Raw genomic sequence first — 25951 nt, forward strand, 5'->3', positions numbered from 1 at the left:
CGAGACATCAGTGGGTTTTCATGGTCTAGTTAGGATTTAAAACAATAGACTGAAATGCTTTCACTCATGGTTTAGAAAATTAGGATTTCAAGATGTCTGCTGCAATAATCCTTTACAACGCAGCTGTTTCCTGTGGAGGGTTGATAGTAGAAACCCGCTCTCTGAAATCAACACACGTGAGACATTTGGAGCTGCAAAGTTGTCTATATTTGTCCCAGTTTGGGCTGCTCTGGTGTCGGGGACCCGTCTGTACAGTCGGTGCCTCAGCATCTGTGTCTTCGTGAACACAAGTGCGGTTAGTATTTGATTAATGTTGCTGTGTTGTTTTTGCATTTAGGGGAGCGAAAGTCTGCAGGTAAAAAATGCTGCTGCTGCAGGACCCCAAGTCGGAAATGATTTGTCTGCATCATATTGTTGGTGGTTTCCTCCACAGTTTGTTTTGTTTCTTTCTGCTTCCCTCTTTGTGAAATGAGGCAGTAGATGGGTGTCATTTGAATGTGCTGTCATTGAGCCGCACATCTGGGTTTGTGGCCTGCTACTGTGCCCATGTCCTCAGTGTGTCAATCCTGTACCGAGAAGACTGAAACCTTTTGCTGTCGAATGGACTGTCAATAGATTAAGAATTTTAATCTCAACTAATGGCACTGAAACTCTCGATTAATGACAAATAAATCACACATTTTCTATCTGTTCTTAATGTAGCTTAAAGAAAGTGCTTGCCTCATCTTAACATTTGCGTACTCCAACAGCCCGACACAACTTGTTGATACTGTCAAGAACGTTCTTTCGAATGAAGAGGCTCAACAACATGCTGACAGAGCGTTACATTGGACTGGTCCCTCTGGTGTTAACAACATCTTTAGAACAAAGATATTTCCCAGGAATCATTAGTTAACTCATTGTTTCTGCTATAAATTGAGATTACATTTTTAACTTGCTGACAGCCCTACTTTTTTTTCCATCTGCCATTCATCATGAAAGTGAAAATCGCTGCTAGCTCAATAGGCCAAAACTTCAAACAGGATATTGCAGGTCTACCTTTCAGCATCTCCTTCAGCCAGCTCTCGCAGTATAATCCTGAGACCTTCTCGGGCCGGAGGGGGTGTAATCTGTCCACCTGGTCCTGATCTGCCGAGCCGTCTTCAGCTGGCTTTACATTCCAGGAAGACAGCAGAGTGAGTGGCATCCTCACACAATGTATGGATCACCTCAACTGGGCCCATTTGGCAATGAGAAGTAGCACCAGGATAGTCTCTCCAGGATTTCATGGATCTTTTTTTTTTGGTTGTTGTGGCCAAAAATGCCCTATTTTGAGGACTGGTGAGAGATGCTTGCTTTATGGTGAATTGCTTTCACGCCTCGGTTCAGATATTGAAACTTGAGGAGGGAACTTTGTGACTGTGATCTATTTCTTAAGCCACAACAAAATATTCCTGCAGTTTTCCAGTGGTGCCTGTATTTCAATGTCACAAACATGAAGTTATTATATTGCGATGTCTTGTCAGTGCTGTTATCCTGAGATTCTCTTCCGCCCGATCGTTGTGTGAAGTTCATAGCTCAACATTTTGCCCGTCAGAGTGGAAGAAAGCCGGGACGTGGAGTGGAAAAATAAATCCAGTACACTTTCCCAGTGTTATGTTTGACATTTGGATTGATTTTACATAAACACAGCTGAGGGACGGCAGCTTCACTTTTCCCTTTAGCTGCGGTGAACATCGGCTCATATCGACTTATCCTGGTCTTTCAAGCAAAGTGCAGCCCTGCTGTTGTTATTTAAACCCCTCCGTCTTGCAATATCCGCCGACAGTTGTGAGCTCTCCTGTTGCTGCCTTTCACCCAATAAACTCCCTCCGTCTGTCATAACCTCCACGTTGAAGGCGGATGAGCTCATCGTTGTGGTGCTCCCGTCATTTCTCTCTGGCCTTTGTCTCCTGCGAGCCCAAGCATGGATGTCATATGGAGGAAGCAGCGGTACGTGACCATCAACAAATGGCACCCTTCCATCCCTCCTCGCTGAGCAGCGGAGGATGGGTGGTTCTTGCCATATGGGAACTGGCATAGCATTTAAATGAGCCGTGTGTGTACATGAACGTGGCGAGCTGAGGCTCCGCAGAGAGGACCAGCCAGCGCGGCGATTGTGTGGTCACCGCGCTCAGATTAATGGGTCGGCTTATATAAATGTCTCATCTCCAACTCTGGCTCGCTCCCCCTGCTTCTGCCCCATCTGTCCCTGCTCACATGGAGCCATCATCTTTGTGCAAAACCGAGCGGACTGTTTTCTGTACACAATAGCTGAAGCCAGGCCCGGGGCTGCTCGCATGTGCCATGCTAGCCGGCGTTACGCAATGACGAATGGCCGCTCGGTGTGTTTTGGTGTGTTTGCTCAGGGCTGACACCTCTGCTGTTCCCCTGCAGGCCTTTTTCCATCCCACATAGCTACTCACAGAGCTGCTGTCCTCAGACAGCCGCGAGGTGTGCGTGCGTCAGTGTGTGTGTGTGTGTGTGTGTGTTAGAGGGCAAACCAGCTGATCTGCAGGCAGCACTCCAGTAACACTTGGTGGCAGCCAGTCACAGATCTAATAATACTATGCCTTCATCTAAATCTCCACCGTTACGTAATTCACACTGACATTGTGGAGAGACCATAGCAGAGGTCACACTCCAGATGAAGTTACCGTTTCCCTTGTGTGTCGGTGCCCTCATTCTCATCCACGACGCACGCACACACACACCTACGTGCTGCTCAACACGGCCGTCCGATTTGGAAGATGGATGGTTACCTTTCCTTGTCTGTGATAACTAAGTAACCAGCTGATGTCACACGACTCCTGCGAGGGTCGACTCGCACAGCAACTTTTCCACTGAGGCTGATGTTGTGGAGAGCCTCTCTATTGTCATTAGTTTACAAAGAATGAGATAAAATTAACATGAATTTTAAATTGCTCTTTGTTTGTATTCTGTTGGAAGCACAATGATTATTGAGTGGACGTTATCTGGTGCAGCTCTTGGTACGAGAGCCGCCCTTTTGAATTAAAGACGCAAACCTAAAGCTGATTATTCCCGATTTAAATGGAAATGCATTCTGTTTGTTTTCTGCCAGCAGGGCTTTTAGCTGCTTTCGTCCCAGCCAGAAACGACAAGAAATTGTCATTTTAAATTACTTTTTTGCCTGAGAGGGTAAAGTTAGTTTTCCGTCACAGTAAACAGAGACGGAGGGGGGAAAAGTGAAGGCTTTCAACACTCCTGTGCTGGCAGGTCTTTACTGCTTTGGGGCTGTGAAAAGTTAAGTGGAGGAGTGAGGACAAGTTGAACCTTGAACCCACCTGGTCTGGCAGATGTTTACACTGGTGTCACGATAAAGTGAGGATATCTGTTCAAACAAAGTGCAGTAATGACTGAGATCTCACATGCGGCTACTTCTTCTGTAGATTTGAGTATTTTTCAGCCTCAAATATTAAATGGAATCTGCTGTACCTGTAACTTTTTCTCTTGTTAGTGAACTTGCTTGTGGATTTAAGTCAGTTTAAAGGCACGATTATGTGCGACACACACTGTTGCATGACTGTTGAGAGAGACGTGTTGTTTACAGCAACAGCTTCTGTCCGTTTCATGTTCAGAGTATCAAACGTAGCAGTTGCAGCCTGAACTTGCTGCTGAACTTAAAAGCCCAGATTTTACTGCGACTTAAGTGGTAAATTCACCAATAACACGCAGAACAGGAGCGAAGTCGATCGTGGTGGTTGCTAGCATCGGTGTGTCCCTTGTCCCGGGACAGAGGCTGAAAAGACCTTGCTGAGATTAGAAGATAAACAGGCTTCTCTGCTGGTTTGGGCCACTGGTGTTCATGCTGCCGGCAAAGCTTTTATTAGAGCTAGTGTAGTGTCTGTGCTGATTAGGTGAATACTATGTGAGGATTGAAAGAGTGTATGAAGCAAGTGGCAGTTGTGTATTCAGTCAGAGAGCTGGCGAGGAAGAAGAGGAACTGTGTCACGGACATGTATCTAACCCCACCCCCGACAGTTTAAATGCTACTTCTGAGACTGGCAGAAGTCGTGTAGTTTCCGGAAGCTAGTGATGGCTAGATGAGGTTTCATGACACTGTATTGAAGGCTCCATGGGGTTTCGTGAAACCGTTTCCTGATGGTGCTGTTGTACTGTAAAATGTACTTGAACAACGAATTCAATGAATCCTCCCATCATTTCTAAACCGAACGCGCCATGTAAAGGCCTCTGAAAGTTAGGACACTGTTTCGTCAACCCTGCAGTACTGTTTCATGATACCTCATCTACCGATCACTACCGGGAACCAACAACCCTGAGGTTCAGGTACAGATGGGCTGAGGAGGCTTCATCAATGGTGTCCACATTTTTATAGTTCAGTAGGGGGCGCATTCGGTTTAAAAGTCATGTGAGGCTTTGAGACAAGTTCCACCAGTCCGTGTTTTGTTTTTGAACATACCTTTAGACGTTGTTTTCAGGACTTATAGCACCAGCAAGTTGAAGGTCACGTCCTCAGTGAGTTAGTGTCCGTGCAGGGAAACTAGTACACTAAAACCGAAAATCTGTCAGTGAAAATAATATGTTTAAATGTGTAGAAAACAGTTCTGTCCAAAAGAAACCGTACCTGTCATGTACAGTATATGTGGCCCACATTGTTTTCAAGAGAGGTTCAGAACTTTCCTGAACTGAAACTGTTTAATCTTGACGATGGTTGTCGTAAAAGTGCTGATCAAGTCGGCAGGAAAATGTAGTTGCGAATGTTAACATAGAAAGCCACTCCGGCATCCGCAGCTCTGTGTGGAAACAGTGCAGCCTTGAGACATCAGGATGCTGGGCTTCATGACCGTCCAACTTCTGATCGCCCATCAAAACAAAGGCGAATGGAAAGTTCTCCACCCTTGCGCCTTGCCCTGCATCTTGATCGCCTGGCCGCATTCATCTGAGCTTTGTTTTACAGTGCGCGTGCGTGTGTGTAGGCTTTGTAGGAATGTTCTATTCAGTCACTGCCCTGGAGAATGACAGCTCTCATCTATGCGACTGCAAGCTGGGCCCCTTTACCAAAGCAGCCATCACTGCTCCTTTGTCCTGCTCTGCACGTGTGTGTGTGTGTGTGTGTGTACACTGAGCGTTTTCACTCGGCTCATGGCTGTGAACCTCAGTGTCTTATAGGTTTCTTCTTAAGGGTGGAGGGTTCCCTGCTCTTCCTTTCCTAGAAAGCAACTCGACACCTTGACAACTGTCACGATTGAGACCGTTTTTGTTTGTGTGTGTGTGTAAAGGAGGCATGTACACCGCTCACTGCCTTGTTTTTCTAGTTGCTCTATACATTCTGGTGTCACTCACCTTTTACCCAAATCCTCCATCCAGCTGGCTCTGCGACCAAACGCTTTGCTCTCACCTCTTGTAAAAGCAAGTCCTGGCCTTCGCCCATGGCCATAATAAGTTAGTGCGAGGCACACGGGGCGGAAAAAAGTCATGTGTCCATTTTAGAGCTGGATGGATTGTTTGTGTCCCCACAGCTCTCAGTGACACCATACTTCTTCCAAGGATTTCACATCCTGGACCAAGGCAGTGAATTATAAAGGGTTTTCATATTCATTTGTACCAAACTAATGATATGTTCTTGAACTCTAGTGTGGCATAGATGACTGGGGTTTCTGAGGAAAGAGGACGGGATCGGAAAGAACATCCACATTCTCACACCGGTTTAGGAATCTACAGTGAGGCGAATGATGTGAAATATCTAAAATTCCAAATGTTTTTGCTCCTGTTCACATGAAGGAGTACGTCCTCTATGTGCGTCTCCCTCCATCCCTTTCACGCTCTCAGCCTACAGCTGCCGAACAGACCCCCTCTCTCCCTCCTCATGTTTTGTGTTGAGCTGCACTTCTCTCCACGTGCTGCTGCAGCTCTGAGGCATGAAGGAGGAGTTCCCTGAGAGGAATGTATGTGAGTGGCTGGCTGACAACACACACATGCACATACATACAGCAGGGGCGGGTCAAGGCGCACACGCCTGCAGCTGAGTGGGACTATGTCACTGGCACTTTAACCCTGACGGGAGGAGGGTGACGTGTTTTCCACTCGTCTTATGAGGGACTGGAACTCGGGGGGAGAACATGGGACGCTCGGTTGTTTGCCAGATTTTATTAAACCAAACGGGCAAGACTGAGTTGAGAGGTGACAAGGTAGGTCACGGTCTTCGGATTGGCTGGTTCTGTTTGTAGAAAAATCTGAGACTGCAATCCAGTGTGCCTCAGCTGACCTCCTGTGGGATTCTGGGAGTTTCCTCTAGAGGAGCACTGGAGACTGGGCTTTTCAATCTTACCCTAAATATACTTGTTCCCACTGAGCTCTGTGTGGAACAAAGTTCTTTCAGGGGAAAGGACCTATGTTACAGCTCCGGTTGAACATCGTTTCAAAATAGTTGAGTTTGATTTTCACATGTGGTTTTGTCATGTTATTCTAGTAGAAGTTAAGTCAACAACTGTCAACATGTAATGAAGACACGTGAGACACAAGATCAGCGTAAAATGAGTTACTTTTTACCAAGTTTTCCTCAACTTTGTTGTGTGTTTTTTATTTAAATGGCTTTGTAGAAGCCATTGTTCATTCAATGCTCCGCTTGTCTTTGTTGTGTAATAACAGTATAATGAGTGAGGCACTTTGGTAATGCCCTGCCAGGTCTGTAGGACAGGTGTGACAGACAGGACTCTTCCTGTAGTTCGAGTACTCACTTCACCCTCAGCAAAGTGACAGAAGGTGTGTGTGTGTGTGCTCCAAGTCAACTGGAGAAGCTGTCACCAGCTGCCTCTAGCTTCCCCTCCTCCCTCCCTAAACAAGCCGACCACGTCTAACGTAAATGATCAACATGAGCGGCTCACATGCTCACAGTCACACGCTGATCAACTTTGTTATTGCTCTTTGAATTGATTCAGTTTGTCTCCGACTCGCCTGCTCGGCAGAATCTCCTCGTCCTCTGGGTTCACCAACTGTCCTACTTTGGTCTTTGCTTTCCACAGATGCAACGGAGGAGTTTTTCGAGTACGATGCGGAGGAGTTCCTGGTGTTCCTGACCCTGCTGATCACAGAGGGACGGACCCCGGAATACTCCGTCAAGGGCAGGACTGAGGGGCTGCATTGTCCACCGGCTCAGTCAGCAATGCCGCCTCTCCACAAGCACGAATGCAGCGACAAAGTGCCCCAGGTAGCCCAGCAGTAGATCATTAAAATGGTGGAGTGTCTCTTTAAATCTGTCTGTGTCCCGACAGGATGACTGAAGAAGAGGGTGTTCTTTGTCTCCTAGTGAAGGGGGTTTAATCTTTGAGCTGCACTTTCAGTGGGAGTGAAGTCCTTGAAGCAGTGGAGTTTATGAGACAAAAAATAAACCGTTTCAATCCGTAATCACATGACTAAACTTTTAAAAAATATTTTAAGGAGTAAGACTCAAATAGAAAAGTGTGTGTGTGTGTTGGGGAATTTCAATTGATCGAGAAAATATAGCCCTCAGTGAGTGCTTCGGGTTTTAATAGAATGGCACCGCTTGGCAAAATAAAGGGGAAAATTAAAAGCCGAAACTGTAATAAATGCACCTCTGGCCTGAAACAAGGACCTTCTCTGAACCAGGGATGTTCGCTGGAGTCTTTCTGAGGAGCTGTTTAGAAGCGACATTAATATTTAACGCTGGCGTGCTGTGCTGTTAAGGAGGCAAAACAAAGTCACGCTGAAGTAAACAGGCTCTCGCTTGTAATGGATTCATGCTTCCTACAAGACAGATGACAATATTGAAAAACCGTTTTTAATTGAGTTTATATTCTACGAGACAATAGGGGATCAATTCAGTTGTTGTCTGGGGTGTGACCTGAATGGCTTGTTGCCAGCTGTGCAGCTCTTCCGGGCCTCATCCTTGACACCAACGGTGTAGTGTCAAATGTCTCCTGTTAACATTTACAGAGGGACAGTCACCCGACTTACCTTTGTCCCTGCGTGTGTGTGTCAAGTGCCGGCAGGCTCGGCGGACCCGTTCAGAGGTGATCCTGCTCTGGAGGAACAGCATCCCCATCATGATCGAGGTCATGCTCCTGCCAGACTGTTGCTACGGCGACGAGTGCCCACCCAGTGACCCCATCAGCGACCCGGTCATCAAACAAGATGCTCTGCTGCTGGAGAGATGGACCCTGCAACCGGTTCCAAGACAGTAAGAGCCACACTGAGAGCAACAGCGACGACAGTAAAGGCTGTAGAGATGACTGTCTTTTTGAGAAACCCTTCTGAAATGATGATGCTAAGCTTGCAGTATATTTTATCCACTGGTTCACCTTTAGTTTCACCGACCTGTCTTAGTGGCACAACTTGTTTTCATTCATGTGTTTCTGTAAAGGAGCGGCGACCGCTTCATCGAGGAGAAGACCCTGCTGTTGGCCGTGCGCTCGTACGTCTTCTTCTCCCAGCTCAGCGCCTGGCTCAGTGCTTCCCATGGCATCGTCCCCAGAAACATCCTCTACAGGTCAGACATGGCCCGTGACTTTGAGATGGTTTCCCTCAGACCCAGTTTGGCTTCTGGCTTGTCGAGCGGTTTGAATCTGCGCTCATAGGTCGTGTGATCGGACCGTTGCTCCCAGAACTGATCCAGGTTTGCTGTGTCCCTCACAGGATCAGTGCTGCTGACGAGGAGCTTGAGTGGAAGTTCTCCCAGCCGCCGTCTGAACATGTGTTCCCCATCCCCAACGTGTCGCACAGTGTGGCGCTGCAGGTCCGAGTGCAGTCGCTCCCCCGCCAGCCCACCTACCCCACGCTGGCCTGCAGCATCCACACCGGGTTGCCTCCTCTCTACAGCAAGACCCCGGGCCTCAGCCCCAGCCTCACCAGCCACGGTGGCCTGCCCACCCTCAAGAAGAACCAGGACCCTGGTAAAGACAACCACCTTCACAATGCCAGCCTTTTTACCAAGAGCCCCGGGACAATGTCCGGCCTCCTCCTCAATGGACTCCCGATTCCGAACCTCCCCATCAACAACATCCCCATCAACAGCGTCCCGCACCCCCCTGCGGCCCCGCCCTACGCCAAGAAGGTGCAGGAGCCCGTTGAAAACAGCTCCTATCAGAACGGAGAGCTTCCGCCGGTCGACACCCCCCAGCGGCTTGGCTCCCCACTGTTTCGTAGATCCTGTCACTCCCCCACCCCCTCGTGCTCCAACACCCCCTCCCCCCTTCCGTCCAGTAAAGCAGGGAAGTGGCTCTACACTGCCCTCAATGGTTCATCTGATCCTGCTGAGGATTTTGGGCCTGGCACCAATTGCAATGAGAAATCCAAGGGCTCTATCCCTGAGCCCCTGAAAGCCTTTAAGACGTTTTCATTGGCCGAGCAGGCTCGCTGCCCCTCCCCCCGGCCAGCTGCGAGCGAAACGAACCCCCTGATTGGCTCGCTGCTGCAGGAGCGGCAGGAAGTTATTGCCCGCATCGCACAGAGGCTCAACTTCTGCGACCCCACCGCGCCGCCCCTGCCGCCCGGACTCTTTTCCTCAGAGAATCCCCCCAAAGCCATGTGGAGCAGTCACTACGAAGACATAACTGCCAGTAAAACCAAAGAGCCTGAAGTACCGCAGCATGATTCCGTGGGGTCAGTGTGGCCCACTCCCTTCAGCACCCCGGTGGCGGACCCCTCCTTCCACAAGCGAGAGTGCTCCTCCCCGAAACCCGTGGCCTGCAGGAAGCTGAAGATGACCGAGGCCCCTGAGAGAGGCCCGGAGAAGAACGTGGAGAGGGAAAAGGCCAAGGAGAAGGAGCAGCAGATGGACAAGGAGAACTCGCTCATCGCTCAGGCGGTCCAGGACATCACCCGACTCATTCAGGAAAGACTTTCGGTCCCTTCACTGTCCCCGCGCCACAGCAGGAGCGGCAGCCCCCTGCACCACACGCTCACCACCACCGTCACCCACACGGTGCGCACCTACTCCCCCACCGCCTCCAACGGCTGCTCCAACGGCCACACGCTCAGCCATGACCCTCCTCGGGACACGCACACCACACATTTGCCTGTTTGCACAAAGGAGCCACAGACTGATGCGGAGACTGATGGCCCTTCTCCCAGGGCCCACAATGGTGCTCACTTTACACTTGAAGAACCCTCATGTACAGGCCGGTCACCTTTCCAGGCTGGTCAGCGTTTACAAACTCCCACCTGGGAGAAGCATTTAGTCCAGACAACCAGCAGCCATGCAAGCCCTCCGGCCTCCCCTCCACCTGACCGCCGGCCAAGAGCCGCTCAAATCTGCAGTTGGATGAGCAGCGACTCCAGCTTAACGTCCAACTCCAGCATAAGCCACAACCACAGTAAGCCTCATCCACAGTCCCAGATTCAGGCGTGTCCATCGGGTCAAGCTCCTGATTTCCGGGATGAAAACCAGGCGCCCAAGAGGTCTGGATGTCCCAGCAGTCCCGCGGCGGACTCCGCTCCCCATGTGACTGTTCTGGTACGATGATCTCTGAGCGCGCTCATAGTGTGATGGCTTTCCCGCGCCGAGTAAAATTCTCTTTCTTCATGTCCTGCAGCGCACACACAGCCCCTCCCCTCTGCACCCCTGCAACACCTGGAAGAAGCAGAACCGACACTCATTAGACGCCACGGCGACCAAGGCCTTTCACCCCTGCACTGGCTTGCCTCTGCTCTCCAGCCCTGTACGACACACACACACACACCATTTGTCTTTCTATCTTAGTGAGGGCCATCATTACCATAACCCTTTCCCCAGCCTCTCAACCTTAACCAAACTGAAACCCAATTTTGACCCTCAAAATGAGGCTTTGCCTCGTGGGGACCAACAAAAATGTCCCCACAAGGAGGCGCTTTGTCAACAATCGCTCCCCACTACAACAGATAACAAAGCACTCACACACACACACACACACAGACTTTGAATTCTGTTTTATTGTCCCCTTGTCAGATAGCTAAAGGTGAGATAGGAAGAAGAGTGAAAAGAAAGAGCCGCCATAAAACGTGCTGTGAAACTATATCATTTGGCAAGGTGCACCGTCTACTGACACTTTTTATTGGAACCTGCAACAGCTACACAGGTTTACCATCGTACCGACAGATGAATTACACCATGGAGCAGGAACATACCACAGTTTCAGGCCATGTGATCACAGAGGTGCTCCAAAAACAAGTTGGCAAGTGTCTTTATTTCCCCCGAGCAGCAAGATATTCAGTCCGAGTTGAAACATGCAGTTAGAAGTTAGAGCTGTCGACCTCTGTGATGAGTTTTGCTTTGCTTTGGTCCTGTTAACAATGTCAGCAGTGGCCTTTAGCTGAACTCAAGTCTTCAAGTCTATAGTTTGATCATCATCAGGGTCTACTTTTCCTTTTTTAAAAATATTAAAATGTCAAATTTTTGACTGCTTCAGGTTCCTCAGAGGAAAAATCAGACCGGCTGCTTCGACCTGGACTCGTCTCTGGCCGGCTACAAGGGGATTTTGCCGTGGGCCTCTGGAAAAAGGTGATTCATTAGCTTCTGTTGTGCTTTGATTTCAGATGAAAGTGATGCCACTTTCTGAGTGTCTGAGGAAAGCCGTTTCTGGGACACTGTTGTTGAGAGAACGGCTCTGCTTTACAGGCCCACTAGGATCAATAGCTCAAAGTGCCGATCAAACCTCATCAGCTGAGATGATGTGTGGACTTCATGTTGTTTTCCCTCTATTGTGCTTGGGGTGAACAGTGGAAGCATTGTGCGCTCGGACAATGCAGGTGTTGTTCAGCCTGCTGAGGTCCGGTCACGCCTGTCCACTGTCAGTTCCTCTCATCTGCCACCTGCCTGTGCTGCCATGACACTCGCACTGCTGCAGTAAATCACGGGCCGAGCTGGGTGGCAGCACCCACACACACACGCACACACACGTGGGTGTGAGCTCCGCGCTGGTTTCACAGAGCAGATGTTTCAACAGGCCGGGATTGCACTGTGGAAGATGAACGTTGACGCTGCTTGGGAAAGTGTCAAGCTGAATATACTGTCTTTGCTCTCGCCTCAGAGTGTGTCCGAAGAGAGAGGCGTACACAGAGGAGTCCCAGCAGCTGCTCAGTGCCAGCGCCCCTCCTGCCAGCCTCAGTCTTCTGGGAAACTTTGAGGTACCGCACGATGACTGGGATCACGTTGTGTGTTGCTCATCCCTCATGATGTGTGGAGGCTGAGTCTTGATTTGAAGTGCCCATGACATGTTTGGCAAAACATCAAGTCATTCATCTGGACGATCTGAGTAGTTATTTAAATAAATAAATATAAGCCACATAGTTCACAAGAACACAGAAGCTTTGCAGCGACGGTGTCCAAGTTTCTTGGAAGTTTAGGATCCTGTTGCAATGTGGGGCAGGTTTATGTTCAAAAACTGATTGGGATGTTTCCAGTTCCCCTAAAGACACAACAAGTGGATGAACATTATCCCGCCTGTCCCTGCGTCCGGGCTGCTGCTGTCCTGTCTGACTCACCGACGTCGCGCTCTGATTTGTCCAACAGATCCAGAGTTTGTTACATTCCTGATGAGAGTCACAGTCCTGTCATCTGACTGAGCTTTGACTCTCTGTTTGTGTGACGTATCTAGACATAAGTGATGGGTGGATGAGATGAAACAGTGTTGCAGGGTTGATGAAACCGTGACCTGATTTTCTGAGGCCACTTGATGGCGCTCTTGGTTTAGAAATGATGTGAAGCTTCATTGACTTAGTTGTTCAAATCCAAACATTTTACAGCAGACAGCACCCTCTGGTGGCCTCTGAAAATCAGGACACTGTTTCCTGAAACCTCATCAACCCTGCACGACTAAACATTTCTGTTGTGAGTCAGTCGGAACCCAAACTTGGTGTTTCCATGCATCACATGCAGGTGAGAGCTCAAGTTTTAGTGTAGCATTGCAGTCAAAAACAGCACCTGTTCATCAGCATTTGAACAAACTAGCGCCTCAACACTGTCTCTGGTAATTACCATGTCACTAGCGTGTGTGTTCTTGTCATCGTCTCCTGGCTCTCACCACCTGGTCAGATGTTTCTGTTGCTGCTAACCCTTCCACCGCGTGTTGTGGTGGTAGGCCATTTGCAGCGTGTCCTTCTGCTGACATCACAACATGGCGGTCGTATTTCCTGTCAGATCGCACTGTGTTCAGATCTCACAAACGTCCAAGGCCTTTGCCATCAGCTCTGTGTGGTAGTTTGAGAAGAGCCGGCTGCTGTAATGGTCCTGTTTGTGCAGGAATGTGTGCTGAACTACCGCCTGGAGCCTTTAGGGACCGTCGAGGGTTTCGCCGCCGAGGTGGGGGCCAGCGGCTCGTTCTGCCCCAGTCACCTGACCTTACCTGTGGACGTGTCCTTCTACAGCGTCTCGGACGACAACGCTCCCTCGCCATACATGGTGAGCGCGGCGACCATCCGTCTGTTCCAAACCCTTCTGTCTGTCTGACGCGGTGCTGTGTGTGTGGTCGGCAGGGTGTGATCAACCTGGAGTCGCTGGGGAAGCGAGGCTACCGCGTGCCTCCATCAGGAACCATTCAAGTGGTAAATTATTTTCTGTCCCATTAAATGTTGGACTTGTTATGATTGAAGAGTTGCATGGCCACCAGCCGCGGGAGGCGGAGGGAGACCCCTGGTGGCGGGGTGTGGTATAACAACTCCCAGGTGGAAGCGCTGCCATCACAGCATGTTCTCCTCGTAGAGACGTGACCTCCGCTCCTCCGATACACGGTTCCCAAGGGTGGTGTCGTGCAGCTCATGCGTTGGAGTGATCAGAAAACAGCTGCCAAACGTTAGGAATTCTCATAAAAGCCTCCCCAAGTCGGCGCTCCTTGTAAAGTTGTCGAAGGTTACAAACAGGTTGTTCACGTCTCATGCAGGCAAACATGCTGGAGAGTGTGTGAGCAGGTGTGACACAGCGGTTTAGCCACATTGTTTGTCCCCTAAACAAGTCAAAGCCCTCCAGTTACGGTTCTCCTGCCTTCCCTGTGAGAAACAGATGCAGATAAGTCAGAGGCAGAGCACAATATCAGCACAATAATCAAACATAATAAGATGGTTCTTTCATGATTCCCTTGGTCTCTGCGGGCGCCATGTTGGCGACCCCTGCTGTAGACCAGCCATGGAGGCTGTTCTGTGGGGAGAGACTCGCTGCTGGGCGCCTCGTGATTGGCAGCTCATGTGCGCGAGGGCGTTGACGTGTGGTGTCCTTTGCACGCAGACCTTATTCAACCCCAACAAGACGGTGGTGAAGATGTTCGTGGTGATGTACGACCTACGGAGCATGCCCGCCGGACACCAGACCTTCCTCCGCCAGAGGACCTTTTCTGTTCCTGTGCGTCGCGACATCAACCATCAGATGAGCAGGAAACCCCTGACTCTGGGTCAGGGCCGCACCTTACGCTACCTCATCCACCTGAGGTACGGCTGTCTTCGCCGGGTTGAGGCTAAAGATGGCCGCTCTCATGTCTCCTCCTCCTCCTCCTCACCAGGTTCCAGAGCTCGAAGTCTGGCAAGATCTACCTCCACAGGGACATTCGGCTGCTGTTCTCCAGGAAGTCCATGGAGGTGGACAGTGGAGCCGCCTACGAGCTCCAGTCCTTCACAGAGTCGCCTATGGACCCGCCCTTCTCTCCCCGTTGCTGAAGCCCCAGATATTTTGTTTTCTTTTTTTTGGTGGCAGCGACGCCTCCGTGCCAGCGATTGACTTGAACGACAGTGGTCAACTCTTGCGTCAGCCAGAACTGACAGACGGGGGCCAAGAGGCCGAGTGACTCATCAGAAGCGGAACTCTAAGTGCATGTCCTCTGGCGTGACAGTTTACAGAACTCTTGGTGGAGAAGGCCCGTCCAGAGCAGATGTTCCTCCTGCTGTCGTGTGCGAAGCCCCTCCAGCGTCTGGCAGGAGAGAAGTCGGACTCTCCACAGAGTTGTGCTATTTATTTCAATCAGAAAAAAAAAAACAAACGATTCAGCGTGACATGAATGAGAGTGGCATATTCGGGACTCCAAATTTTTCAGGATCCTGGGGGATCTTTTCTAGTCAGCTGGAGACGCGCGCCGCGGACCACTCAAACAAGTCGAACATGCAATCAGCCGGGCTTCAGCCGAACACCAGATGTGCACTGTGGATCCTTTTTATTCGCATCACAGCTGGAGACAAAACAGGAACTAGTCATCTTCTAATGCTTTTGTACTGTTACCAGACCACTTTAATGGAAGTGTTGCAATAGACAGAATAACATTTTAGTATCGTGTTTACACACTCACCGTCAGTTTATTTAATATTTAAATTAATATTTCATTTACTTCTCGTGACATGGCCCATGCTATCATGATTTAGTGCAACATGTATATCATAGTATTTTTGACATGGATATTCAAATCTAAAAAAAAGTATATATAAATCTTCTAAAGCACTCTTGTACTCTGCGTCTCATTGGTGTAACTGACCTGTGTGTATCCAACTGTGAAGTGAGGACACGACCCTGTCGCCGGTGTGTTTCCTTGATCAGGATTAAGATTCAGCTGCTTGGTTATCTCAGATTATGACCTTGAGTCTCTGAGCGGTTGGAATGTTGACCGTCCTCGGTGGTGGGTAGTGATGTGCCGATGAGGCTTCGTGAAACAGTGTCTCAGTAGGTGGCGCTCTTTGATATGTGGTTTCAGTGAAATAATTCAAATCCAAACAATTTAGAGCAGAGAGCGCCATCTAGTGGGCCCTGAAAGTAAAAGCGACTGTCCTTGCACACACTGGAGAAAGGTCTGTGGTTGAGATGTTCACCACATGAAACAAAGGTTGTGTTGGCCGAATGAAGCTTCATGAAACTGAGCTGCTCTAAATTCTTTGGATTTGAACAACCATTTCCATGAAATGGAACCAAGAGCGCCACTTACAGGACACTGTTTGACAAAGCCTCATAAGCACATTGTGCCGATGGGGCTTCATGAAGCAGCATAATCCTTTTCAGAGCCCACTAGATGGCACTGTCTGCTCCTAATCTCTGGATTTGAACACCCATTCTCCTCTGAAACTGAAGATGCTGTTTCGTGAAGCCTCATCAGCCCATCACAGTGTGCAACATTCAAGACCAACTGGTTTGAACGCATTCAGCCAGTACAACATTCCGTTGGCCTGTGTGTGTCATTGAAATATCCAAGCAGGAGATGGGTGATGAGTCAAGTGCAAGGAAAACTTCTGAGCACACCCAGGATTAAACCGAAGAAAGAGGTCATTACTCCACCCTTCTGTGGACCTGAATCAGCCCTGGGTCATGTGACTGGCGCTCAGTGATCCAGAAGAATCTTCTGCTCAAGCAGTCGCTGGTAAACAGAGATCAAATAACAAAGCCTGTTGTTTACGTGAAGTTTTGTTCACACTAAATGAATCCAGCGGTTGGATAAACTTTCTTGCAAAGCCTCAAAACGCACCACTCATGCAGGATCTTCTTTATGGTGCGGCAGCGCTGTGATTCATGGAAGGCTGCCATGGCAACCTGCCTATGTCTAAAATCGGATCCACCCATCAATCCTCTCAGGCACCAACCTTTAGCCCACATGCGCTCAACCCTGGTTCGAGCTGAAATAGAGACTTTAGCTGTCAACGAAGTGTTATCGTGGGAACATGGAAAAATACAAATCCAATTCTGCTCCTTCTAATCCTGTCAAAACAGTCCCACAACGTGACACCCAAAACCTTCAAAGGACTGGTGCTTCCAAAGTCTCTCCTCAATGAAGACACTCATCTGTCATGCAGCCATCAGTCAAATTCCAAGGGACACGAACGTGTGTTTTGAAAAGGCCAGTTTCCTCTGAGATGGTGTTGGTGATGAAACACACTCGTGAAGACCATATAATGGAGGTGAAAACAAGATCCTGAACAAGTAGACATCCGACCGCTGCAGTCCAGTATTTGAAGGGAAAATGGAGTTGTGCTATAAGGCGTTTTAGTTCTGAATTATGATCAGTAATTTGGGATTAGCACCGCTGGAACAAGCAGCTACTTATTATTATTATTATTATTGACCGAGGCCAGATGCTGTGCTTCACTCCGCCAGTTCCACCTTCACTCTCTCCTTCGCATCCCTCAGACACTTTGACCTTCAGGTCATAAAATGCTGATCTGAAAATGAATTCATGAATAACTCACTGACATTATTTAATTCAATTTTATTTTTTTATTTAAATCCGGATTTTGGCGCATCGAATAAAGCCGACGTCACCGCTCGATCACCCTCCAGATCGGGGATTACTTGGATGAAGTGTGGATTTGAGCCGCAGCTCGTGGGTCCAACAGCTGATCAGGACGTTGCGTAATGTCAAATCCTCCCCAATCCCCGCTCAGCGTGCGCGCTCACGGCGAGAAAGCCCGGGCGAGAGCGCGCGTGGAGTCTCCGCATGTGACGTAGTCGTATATCTACGGAGAGTCAGAGCTGGTCCGCGAGCGCACGATCTCTTTTTAAAGAAATGTCGGGGGACAACGAAGAGACTCAGGCGACCGAGGAGACTCTCGGGGACGACAAGGTGAGCTGCGGGCGGGTGGCGGGGGGAGAAACCGCGGCGGTGCGGGGAACGCGGAGCAGCAGCAGCGGGTTAGCTCGTTCGCCCGCGCTCGTTATTGTTGACATATCAAGCGGAGTCGGCCTCAAAACCTTCGCCTGGTCCACTTCCAATCGCCGGGCCCACTGTAGCCGTGGCCCGTCTCATGTGTCCCCTGAAGCGGCGCGTGTCAGATCAAGCTCGGGGTTTGGGGGGTTCGCTGAATGTCAGAGCAACAATTAGCTTAGCATTGGAAGCTAACCAACTGTCATGACATTAGCGCGGACGCTACCGTTAGCCGAGCCCGAACCCCTCCACAAACCCGCTCTTCGCGTCACTAGCTGGAACATTCCAGTGGGGTTTAAAAGTCTATTTGCAGCCCGAGCCCGTGACGGTGTGGACGGATGACGACAGCGCCCACGCGAGCCTCCCGAGGGCGCTGGGAGCGAGCTAACCAGGCTAACCAAGTTAGCCGCCAGTCGGTCCAAGTAGCCAACAGACCGGACTGCTGTCAAACTGCTGCCCGGTTGGACAGAAGGGCGAAAGATTAGATTCACCAAGAACACTCTTATATCCTACAAGAAGGGAATTCCAGTGTTGGATTATAGAGAAAAGGCTCAGTGTCACATTTTCGCCTGGGTGAGGTCGGTTTTTATTGAAGTCATTGGCATGAACAAGCAGCAGTGTTTTCATAGCTGCCTCGATCATCTGCTGCCGATCCATATCTATTGTGCAAGTATTTGCTGAACTGTGGCTCCAAGCTTGGTGCCTTCATGATCTCCATACTGAGTTTTAGCTCTGTGCTGGTGATCTTTCACCCACTGATAGTTGCAGGTTCCTCTCAGGTGGATCATGGTTTCCAGTGAAGGCCAGCGCCGGCTCGTGGGCCCTGTGGGCTCCTGAGAGCCGAGCACGCCGCCACACGCGTCCCTCATGACAAGACTGCAGCCAAATCCTGAAAGGAAGGGAATCTAATTCGATAGTTGATAGTTGGAGTCATGGTTGGTTTGAACCATGAAGGTTCCAAACCCAAGCCCCTATTTAGAAGAACCAAACTTGTCTTTGTTAAATGCGCTTCAGGGCTTTGTTTCCTTTAACCCCGTAGGTCCCCGCCGTCCACGTGTGGGCAGATTATGGCAGCGTCAAACCATTCTTTTGATAGTCGGCTAGTCACCAACTACCTAAACCAGAGGTGGGCAATTAAATGTCCCAAGGGGCCGGGTTATATGTTGTGACCGTTGAGAAGGGCCGTCAAACACAAAGAGAGGAGGACAAGAGAAAATTGAAAATAAAAATAATGTGTGATTATGAATTTACACTGTAAAAATGCATAGAAACTGTTGGTTTGTTGTGTTTTATTTAATTTAAACCACATTCCATTTAACGATTGTCAATGTGGCTCATACATTTCAAAATTTACTTTCAATTCTGATGTATTTTAAGGGACACGAAATACTCCTACTAAAATAGCCAACGGAAAAGATTTAGAAAAATAATTAAACAAGAAGGTTATGTTTCAGTTACGTCATAATAAACAAAAAACAATCCATAAGACAAAATGTCAGAGACAACAACAATGTCAGTTTTATAGTTTTGCTCTGACTCCAGGAGGGCCACATAAATACAGTCAAAGGGCCGCATTTGGCCCCCGGGCCGCACTTTGCCCAGGTCTGACCTAAACCCATGTGTACTGGTTGACGAACACGGCCCCATCTTTGACTGTAGCTTTTAAAACGTGTAAAGTGTAACACTTTTATAGCAAGTATGTCATGTTTTGAACATCATACACCAATTATACTTGCTCAAACCAAGGTGTGAAATGGTCCCCTTGTCATTGGGCTTGGTGTGCCTCAAGTTTCCATTGAAAATCAAACTAAAGCTGTGGTGAAGACGCTTATGAAAGCATTGTTTTTCCCCACTGAGATACAATATCATGACTCATCGACTAATTAACCTGTTTAATTAACCTGACAAATGCAATAGTCAATTGGAGTCACTAGTGGAGATTGTTTTATGCATTTATTGTTTATTTGGAACAGACAGAAAAATACATAAATGTAGGCATCCGGTTTTTGGGACATTTAATAGAAAGTTTTGGAAAGAAACACAGTCATAACTTTATGAAAAGAACGTGTCCATGGTATTTAAGTGGAGACGGCATCTGAAGAGTCTGATGGCTGCAGGTTGGAGACTCCAAGTCAGTAAATGTCAAAACTGTGCTCTTTGCTTTGTTGTTTCTCTGTCTGACTTTTTCACCCCCAGGGGGTCGGGGGTGGGGGCAGCCATTTCAGTGAGAAAAGGATGCAAGGAGCATAAGTACATACAAACACTCAAGACCTGTGTGTCTCCTGAAAGAAAACGGCGCAGGACAGAACATTCAAGTTTTGAGAATGAGTACATTAATGTGTGCAATCATGTCTCCAGCTTCACATGACATGGGAGTCACGGTGGCCTTGTTATTGATAACTGCATTGATAACAGTTATTGTCCACAAACGGGGACATATTTTGGCAGAAACAACCTTCCCTACAGGACAAAGTTCAGTTATTACTCCTCCTAGATCATTCCTATGTCCCAAAACGCAAAGCGCTCTGGTCTGAAGAGGTCAACTTACTGCAGAAGTCACAAGACCGTTTCACCTGGCACATGACCAGAAGAACTTGAGAAGTGATTGTGAAATTATTGGTGCACTTGAATGCGCTTGTCTTTGATACATTATATTCTTAAGCGTTTTGTGTTGGGCACCTTTGAAGATCATGACGATGGTGACGGTGTTTTACAGGAATGTCAGGACAAGATGATCAGTCCTGAGAAGGCGGAGGAGGCGAAGCTGAAAGCCAGATACCCAAACCTCGGGAACAAACCTGGAGGCTCGGATCTGCTTCGCAAGCGCCTTCAGAAGGGGGTGAGTTCCTCAACTGGAAGAATAACTTGGTGTCCTGTTGGTGAAGTAAATGTGTGACTCTTATCAAACTTCACCTAGTTGATTTACAAATAACGGCTGCTTTTAAATACAAGCATGTTATTAGGCAGGGCTGCAGCCGACAACTGTTTAGGATAGTCGACTTCCTTAACGGTAAGTCTGCATATGTGGGCGTGTGGGCTAACGTTAACGGTAATTTTGAGAAAAAAAAAACAAAAAACATGGCAATTGTTGTAAACATGCTAGTGCTAAATGTTGATTTCAAACTTTAAATTAGACGTTTTAGGTTGCCACAGTCCTGTAGCCTCTGCTTGCTGCTGGGAGAGCAATGATGTCACCACTAATCCTCGATTATGTTGTTGCCGCCCTACAATTACGCCATGTTTAGTGGCCTTAGTTGCCTTAGTTTGCAGCCGTAGCTTGGCCATCGCGGTCGCAATATTTGAATTGTTAATTAAAAATCCAAATGTGTGGGTTGTTTTTTTTTTTTTTTTAAACGGGGTCAGCTAAGGAAAACAGCTGCCCAGGAGAATCCTTCATCTCTGTCAACCATTATTTCACTCAGATGTTTAAGATATTTTTGTACAAATAGATGTATACAGCTTGTTTTCTTACAAAGCAAGTTATTTAGTCAGTCGTTGACATGGTGTGTCTGCAGGGGAATGGGCGGGGTTATTGGGATGGGGGCATGGCTTTGGACGCCCTGTTTCAAAATCCTAGCCAAACGCCTGATTGGAGACATGGTCAAACAAGACATTGTATTGGCCACAGTAGCTTGCTGCCTCAGGTTAATGCTGTTTGATTGGGGTCCATGGCTGGTGTCATGATGAGGAGATGGGGTTTGTGGTCAGAAAACAATGACTCATATTTGTGCATGTTTAAGGAGGCCATTTTACACTAAGAAATTACAGCTAAATGATGTGAGTTCAGCTGTGGTCAAGTGGTTCAAAGAAGAAGACACTATCGATTCTATTGCCAGGAAACTTGAGTGGTCTGAGAATATAAATGCACAGAATCTTTGCTTTCAAAGTGAGAGCGTTTGGAAGCTGGCCCTCAGGATAGGATTCATTGGCTGCGTGTGGTGGTAAAGATGAGGCTTGGTCCTCTCATGTACCTTGTTCTGGGGTAGTTTTTGAACATCTTGCAAGGCATCAATGATATACAATTCCAGAATATAAGCCACACAAAATTTACTAAGTTTAAGAAGGAAAGTTGATTTTGTCCGTACATTGGTCTATATAGGCCGCGGGTGCAGTGGTGCTGTCTGAGCTGTAGAAAGGTCAGTGATCTCCACATACAAAGCAAGGATCACTTCTTAGCCAGTTGTGAAAACGGGGTCCCGCGTTGAAACTGGTTCACAAAACAAACTCGACAATGTTCTGAACTGGAATCATGCAGCCAATATAATTCACGTGTCACATCTGTTATTGACATGCGGGCGAAAATGGCTCATTTGCAGCACTGATAATAAATAAATGCTTGTGATGTCATCAGTTTGATGTGACAAGGCTCAATATGTTGGCGGCATGATGTTCGTTTGCTAGTCCAAACCCATATAAGCAGAAAAAGTCACAGTTTACAGAGGAACAGTCCTTTATCAGAGCAGTGTACAAGAGCCTTAGTTTGATTGATGAAGCTGAAATGAATCAGTAATTCTAGTGATCTAACTTCATTCCAGGATTAGCATCATGAACTTTGCATGTTGCTAATCCCACTTGGCTGTTAGAGGCTGCCATTTGATCGTTCACCAGATCACTCCTGTGAAATGCTCCACGCAGTGAGTCCTACTCTCTCTACTATGAACCTGTGGAGGTGTGAGCCCATCAACCACCTGCACCTCCTCTGTGTTGCCCTTATGGCCCTAAAGGAGTTCACCATCCTGAAATCCTGCCACCAGGTCTTAGCAGTCGTGTGGATGGACAGAGTTGGCTCGCGACAGCCAGCAGAGACTGGTGGGCATCGGGGGCATGAACTGAGACACGAGTGTTTCATTCTGTCTAAGCCAATGCTGATACGTTTGGGTCCCCACTTCACATGTCAGCAGCTCCTCACAGGAAGTCCTTGGGTCTCTCCTGGGACTGGCTTTCCTTCGCTGCAAGGTCTCAGTCACCGTCTTCACTTGAACCAGCTCTCGAGCTAAACACTGCTGTGACCTACATTTTCACCCACTAGGATGATCACAGCATCAAGGAATGAACTGGTGATCAAGATGACTTCATCGAGCTGAAGCAGGGACACGGTGCGACTCTGTGAAGCGACTGTCAATAAAAGCACCTGTTTTATTGTTCTCAGATGGAGAACTTTTAGATTGTGGTTTGTTTGAAAAACACCTTTTACTTTGAAGGTTTGTTGCGTGCTGTAGACACTCTTTTTAATCTTCTGACATTGACAGCAGGCTTGAGGTGAAGGTGTGTCTGAGCTGCTGCTGCTGCTTCTCTGCACACAACAGTGGCCTCATGTGGAGTCGCTCTCTCAAGTCCTCAGCTACACTGACTGTTTTCATTTACCTGTCATGTGGACTGGCAGCAAGCTGCACCAGCGGCTGTGTTTAAAGCAGGGTCGCTCGGCCCTGCGCTCAGGACCCTGCTCTCAGGACCCTGGGTGGTCCGCTCCACCGGGTGATGTAAGACGTTCCTCGGCCACAGCAGTCGTCATTGATTCTCATTGATTGTACTGACTCGGCGTTTTACCTCGACCTGGTAATGCTGACTGTGGTTTGGAAGGTTGGTGGTTGAAGTCCTGAAGAGGGATTTGTACACAAACATGATGTAATACTCCTCAGGCAACAGACCTGGACTACTGTGGCACAAGAGTCTGAGATTATTGTCAAAAACCAAACGGCAAATTTCTCTTGTATTTATTGATTTATTTATAAGCTTGTTTTTTAAATAATCAGTTATCTGTTTTCATCCTCTGTAATATACTTTTCCGGCACCAACTTTGTCCTTTTCAAGCATCTGCATCCTGACACTGACCTCTAAAGGGAATTGGACTCTCGTTTAGACTTTGCACTGACATTTCTAACTACTGCTGCTCCTGTTGCATCATGGGAACTGAAGTGCCCATCCTTGCGTTCAAGGAGCAGCGCACGAGGGCGATGAGATATTTGGAACTGAGCTGTGATTCACACTGCAACTTCACTCACTATATGTGAACAACAGTAGCAGAAGCCAGAGTCACGACCAAACTTGGTTGCGAGAGCGCTCTCTGCTGGACAAATGGGGTCTAGCCGGGCCACGCTCCAAACTGGCTGGAGTTTTCCCCCACCAGTCTCATCGGCTCCTGGTCTCATCTGGCTTTGTCCGTCTCATAGTTCGTTCCCTGGATGCCTGTGTTTTGTTCTGATGTCTTGGAGTTGGAATGAAACCTGTCCGTCTTCTGTCTCCTCAGCAAAAGTACTTTGACTCGGGCGACTACAACATGGCCAAGGCCAAGGTCAAGAACAAGCAGCTGCCGACGGCCGCACCGGAGAAGACTGAGATCACGGGGGACCACATCCCCACCCCCCAAGACCTGCCCCAGAGGAAACCCTCTCTGGTGGCTAGTAAACTGGCAGGCTGAAGCATGCACCCGTCCCCCCTCCCCCCACCCTGTCCACTCGAGTCTCAGAGCTGTAACATTACCTCTCCCTCCTTCACAGTACCACCTGTCCTCTGCTTCCCCTTCCCCTGCTCCCTCCCAGTGTCTGGACCCCCTCACAAGCGCCCAGCGAACTGGCTTGCTGACCCCTCCAACCTGTTTGTTTTCACCCCATCTGGCCCCCGTCTCTGTCTCCCTCCCTGAGCTTTCTGCCTGTTTCTCACTGTCCTCTTGGTTTCTCATGCTCCTCTGTTTTGCTCTTTACTCCCATGTAAGATACACTGAACGTCGGGACATCAAGTGTGCGTGTGCCGGAGTGGCGGGCCGCTGACGCCTCGGCGCCCGCCGGCCACCCAAATGTAACGAGCAGCGAAATATGGTTTGAGGGCTTTATGGCGGCGATCAGAACGACTCGGTGTGGGGAAGTGTACATATGGTTTGGCACAGGGGGCAGATGTCAGTCGGCCTTTTAACATTTTACAACAGATTTGTATTATCGCTCACTGTATTTCCTTATTCTAAATGAAGCTGTCGGTATCTGAACGAATCATTCAATATTGTCATCGAGGGCCCGTGCAGTGGTGTCAAGACTTTGATTGTGACTGTCGTATACAGGCGACCACATGGTGGCAGCCATGTGTCATGCTGAAACGCTACGTGTGACCACAGGGCTCCAGAGGACATACAGTGATGAGATAAACGGACAAACGCACCGGGTTCAACACGGCCGGGGCTCCATTCCTGTCGTCCTGGAGGTGTGGGAGGAGGAGGAGGGCTGCTGTCTCAGTGACGCAGCGGCGCCCCCTCTTCCGTCCATCGCCAGGTCTCCACGAGTGGAGCGCCGCCCCGCTCTACGGAAGTCAGGCAACCTTCTAATTCTGTCAGTACGGACCAGATCCCGAGTCCTGTGGGGAGATGATTCTGGGAGCAGCTCTCGGCTCATCGGTCATTTTCACACTTCTATCTGAAGCAGCTTTACTGTGTAGTGCTTTCAGGTCCTTACTGACTGAACGACGTTGACCTGCCGTGTGGAAAATTCAAGCTAAACTACATCTGTCTGAGCTGTGCATGTATATGGCTGCCCTGCTGTCGATTTGTGCCATTTTGTTTTGTAAATAAAATAGTTTTGCACAAATGTTTAACTGATGTTCTGCTTCTTGGTTTCCATTTTGTTACTGTAGAGAGCCGACCGGGTCTCGGAAAGCTCGCTCGCCTTCAGTGCTGTGTTCCTGGATGCAGTACCACTGTGTTGGAGAGTAACTGCAGCGTTTGAACTCACCCTTCATAACAAGTATAAAAATATACAGAACACATTTCCCGCTCCTCTGAAGGAACATCCTCAGAGTGCACCCTGCGTCTGCCCCGGGGCCTCCTCACACTGGACACTCTCAGACCGTCTCCTTCGGCTGGCATCCTGACACCACCTCATCTCTTGAGAGTCGCAATAGCTTCACATCATCTGGTCAACGGTAGCAGTGGCTCTCTACCTCTGACTCGACTTTGAATCATAACCACAACGCTAACTCGCATATTTGGTTTTAGAACCACAACTCATGGTTCTATGCTCAACAGCGCCATACCGGAAGTCCACTTTCGTGTCCTCCAACTCACAGGTGAAATTAAGAGCATTTACAGGTAAGGACCAAGGGTTATCAGAATCACATTTATTGCCATGGTCAGTGGGGATCCCATCAACTCGGAGTGTTTTGAAATAAAGTACTGACTGAAAATAAAAAATAAAATCAAATAAATGGACAACAAAGGCTGGCTCAACAGTTTAGCGGCCGAGGCGAAGAAGCTACGATATGTTATGTAGCAAATGCCAGTCAATACCTACAGGTACATTCTTCAGGCTGCTAGTGTCGAAAGAATTAATGGGTTATATTCAAGTCATTTATATTCTTATTGACGTTTGTATCAC

The 25951-nt window shown here is 48.6% G+C and overlaps 2 protein-coding genes across 3 annotated transcripts in view; both read left to right on the forward strand.

Annotated features, from left to right (window-relative positions):
• Positions 1 to 15924, forward strand: part of atosa (atos homolog A) — a 29488-nt gene extending 13564 nt beyond the window's left edge. For both annotated transcript variants that reach the window (XM_053866795.1, XM_053866794.1), the window contains exons 2-12: positions 7023 to 7207; positions 8001 to 8197; positions 8381 to 8506; positions 8653 to 10471; positions 10551 to 10676; positions 11403 to 11494; positions 12024 to 12120; positions 13235 to 13393; positions 13468 to 13536; positions 14213 to 14412; positions 14484 to 15924. In XM_053866795.1, the coding sequence (XP_053722770.1) occupies positions 7023 to 7207; positions 8001 to 8197; positions 8381 to 8506; positions 8653 to 10471; positions 10551 to 10676; positions 11403 to 11494; positions 12024 to 12120; positions 13235 to 13393; positions 13468 to 13536; positions 14213 to 14412; positions 14484 to 14637 (3224 nt within the window). In that variant the 3' untranslated portion in view covers positions 14638 to 15924. The remainder of the gene's footprint in view (positions 1 to 7022; positions 7208 to 8000; positions 8198 to 8380; positions 8507 to 8652; positions 10472 to 10550; positions 10677 to 11402; positions 11495 to 12023; positions 12121 to 13234; positions 13394 to 13467; positions 13537 to 14212; positions 14413 to 14483) is intronic.
• Positions 15925 to 17346: 1422 nt separating this feature from the next.
• On the forward strand, positions 17347 to 25172 carry arpp19a (cAMP-regulated phosphoprotein 19a). The gene is made up of 3 exons (XM_053866601.1): positions 17347 to 17513; positions 20311 to 20433; positions 23842 to 25172. The coding sequence occupies exons 1-3, from the start codon at positions 17457 to 17459 to the stop codon at positions 24010 to 24012; spliced, it is 351 nt and encodes a 116-aa protein (XP_053722576.1). The 5' UTR covers positions 17347 to 17456; the 3' UTR covers positions 24013 to 25172.
• The last annotated feature ends 779 nt before the right edge of the window (positions 25173 to 25951 follow it).

Source organism: Synchiropus splendidus, chromosome 5 (genome assembly GCF_027744825.2).
Source record: "Synchiropus splendidus isolate RoL2022-P1 chromosome 5, RoL_Sspl_1.0, whole genome shotgun sequence".
NCBI lineage: Eukaryota > Metazoa > Chordata > Actinopteri > Syngnathiformes > Callionymidae > Synchiropus > Synchiropus splendidus.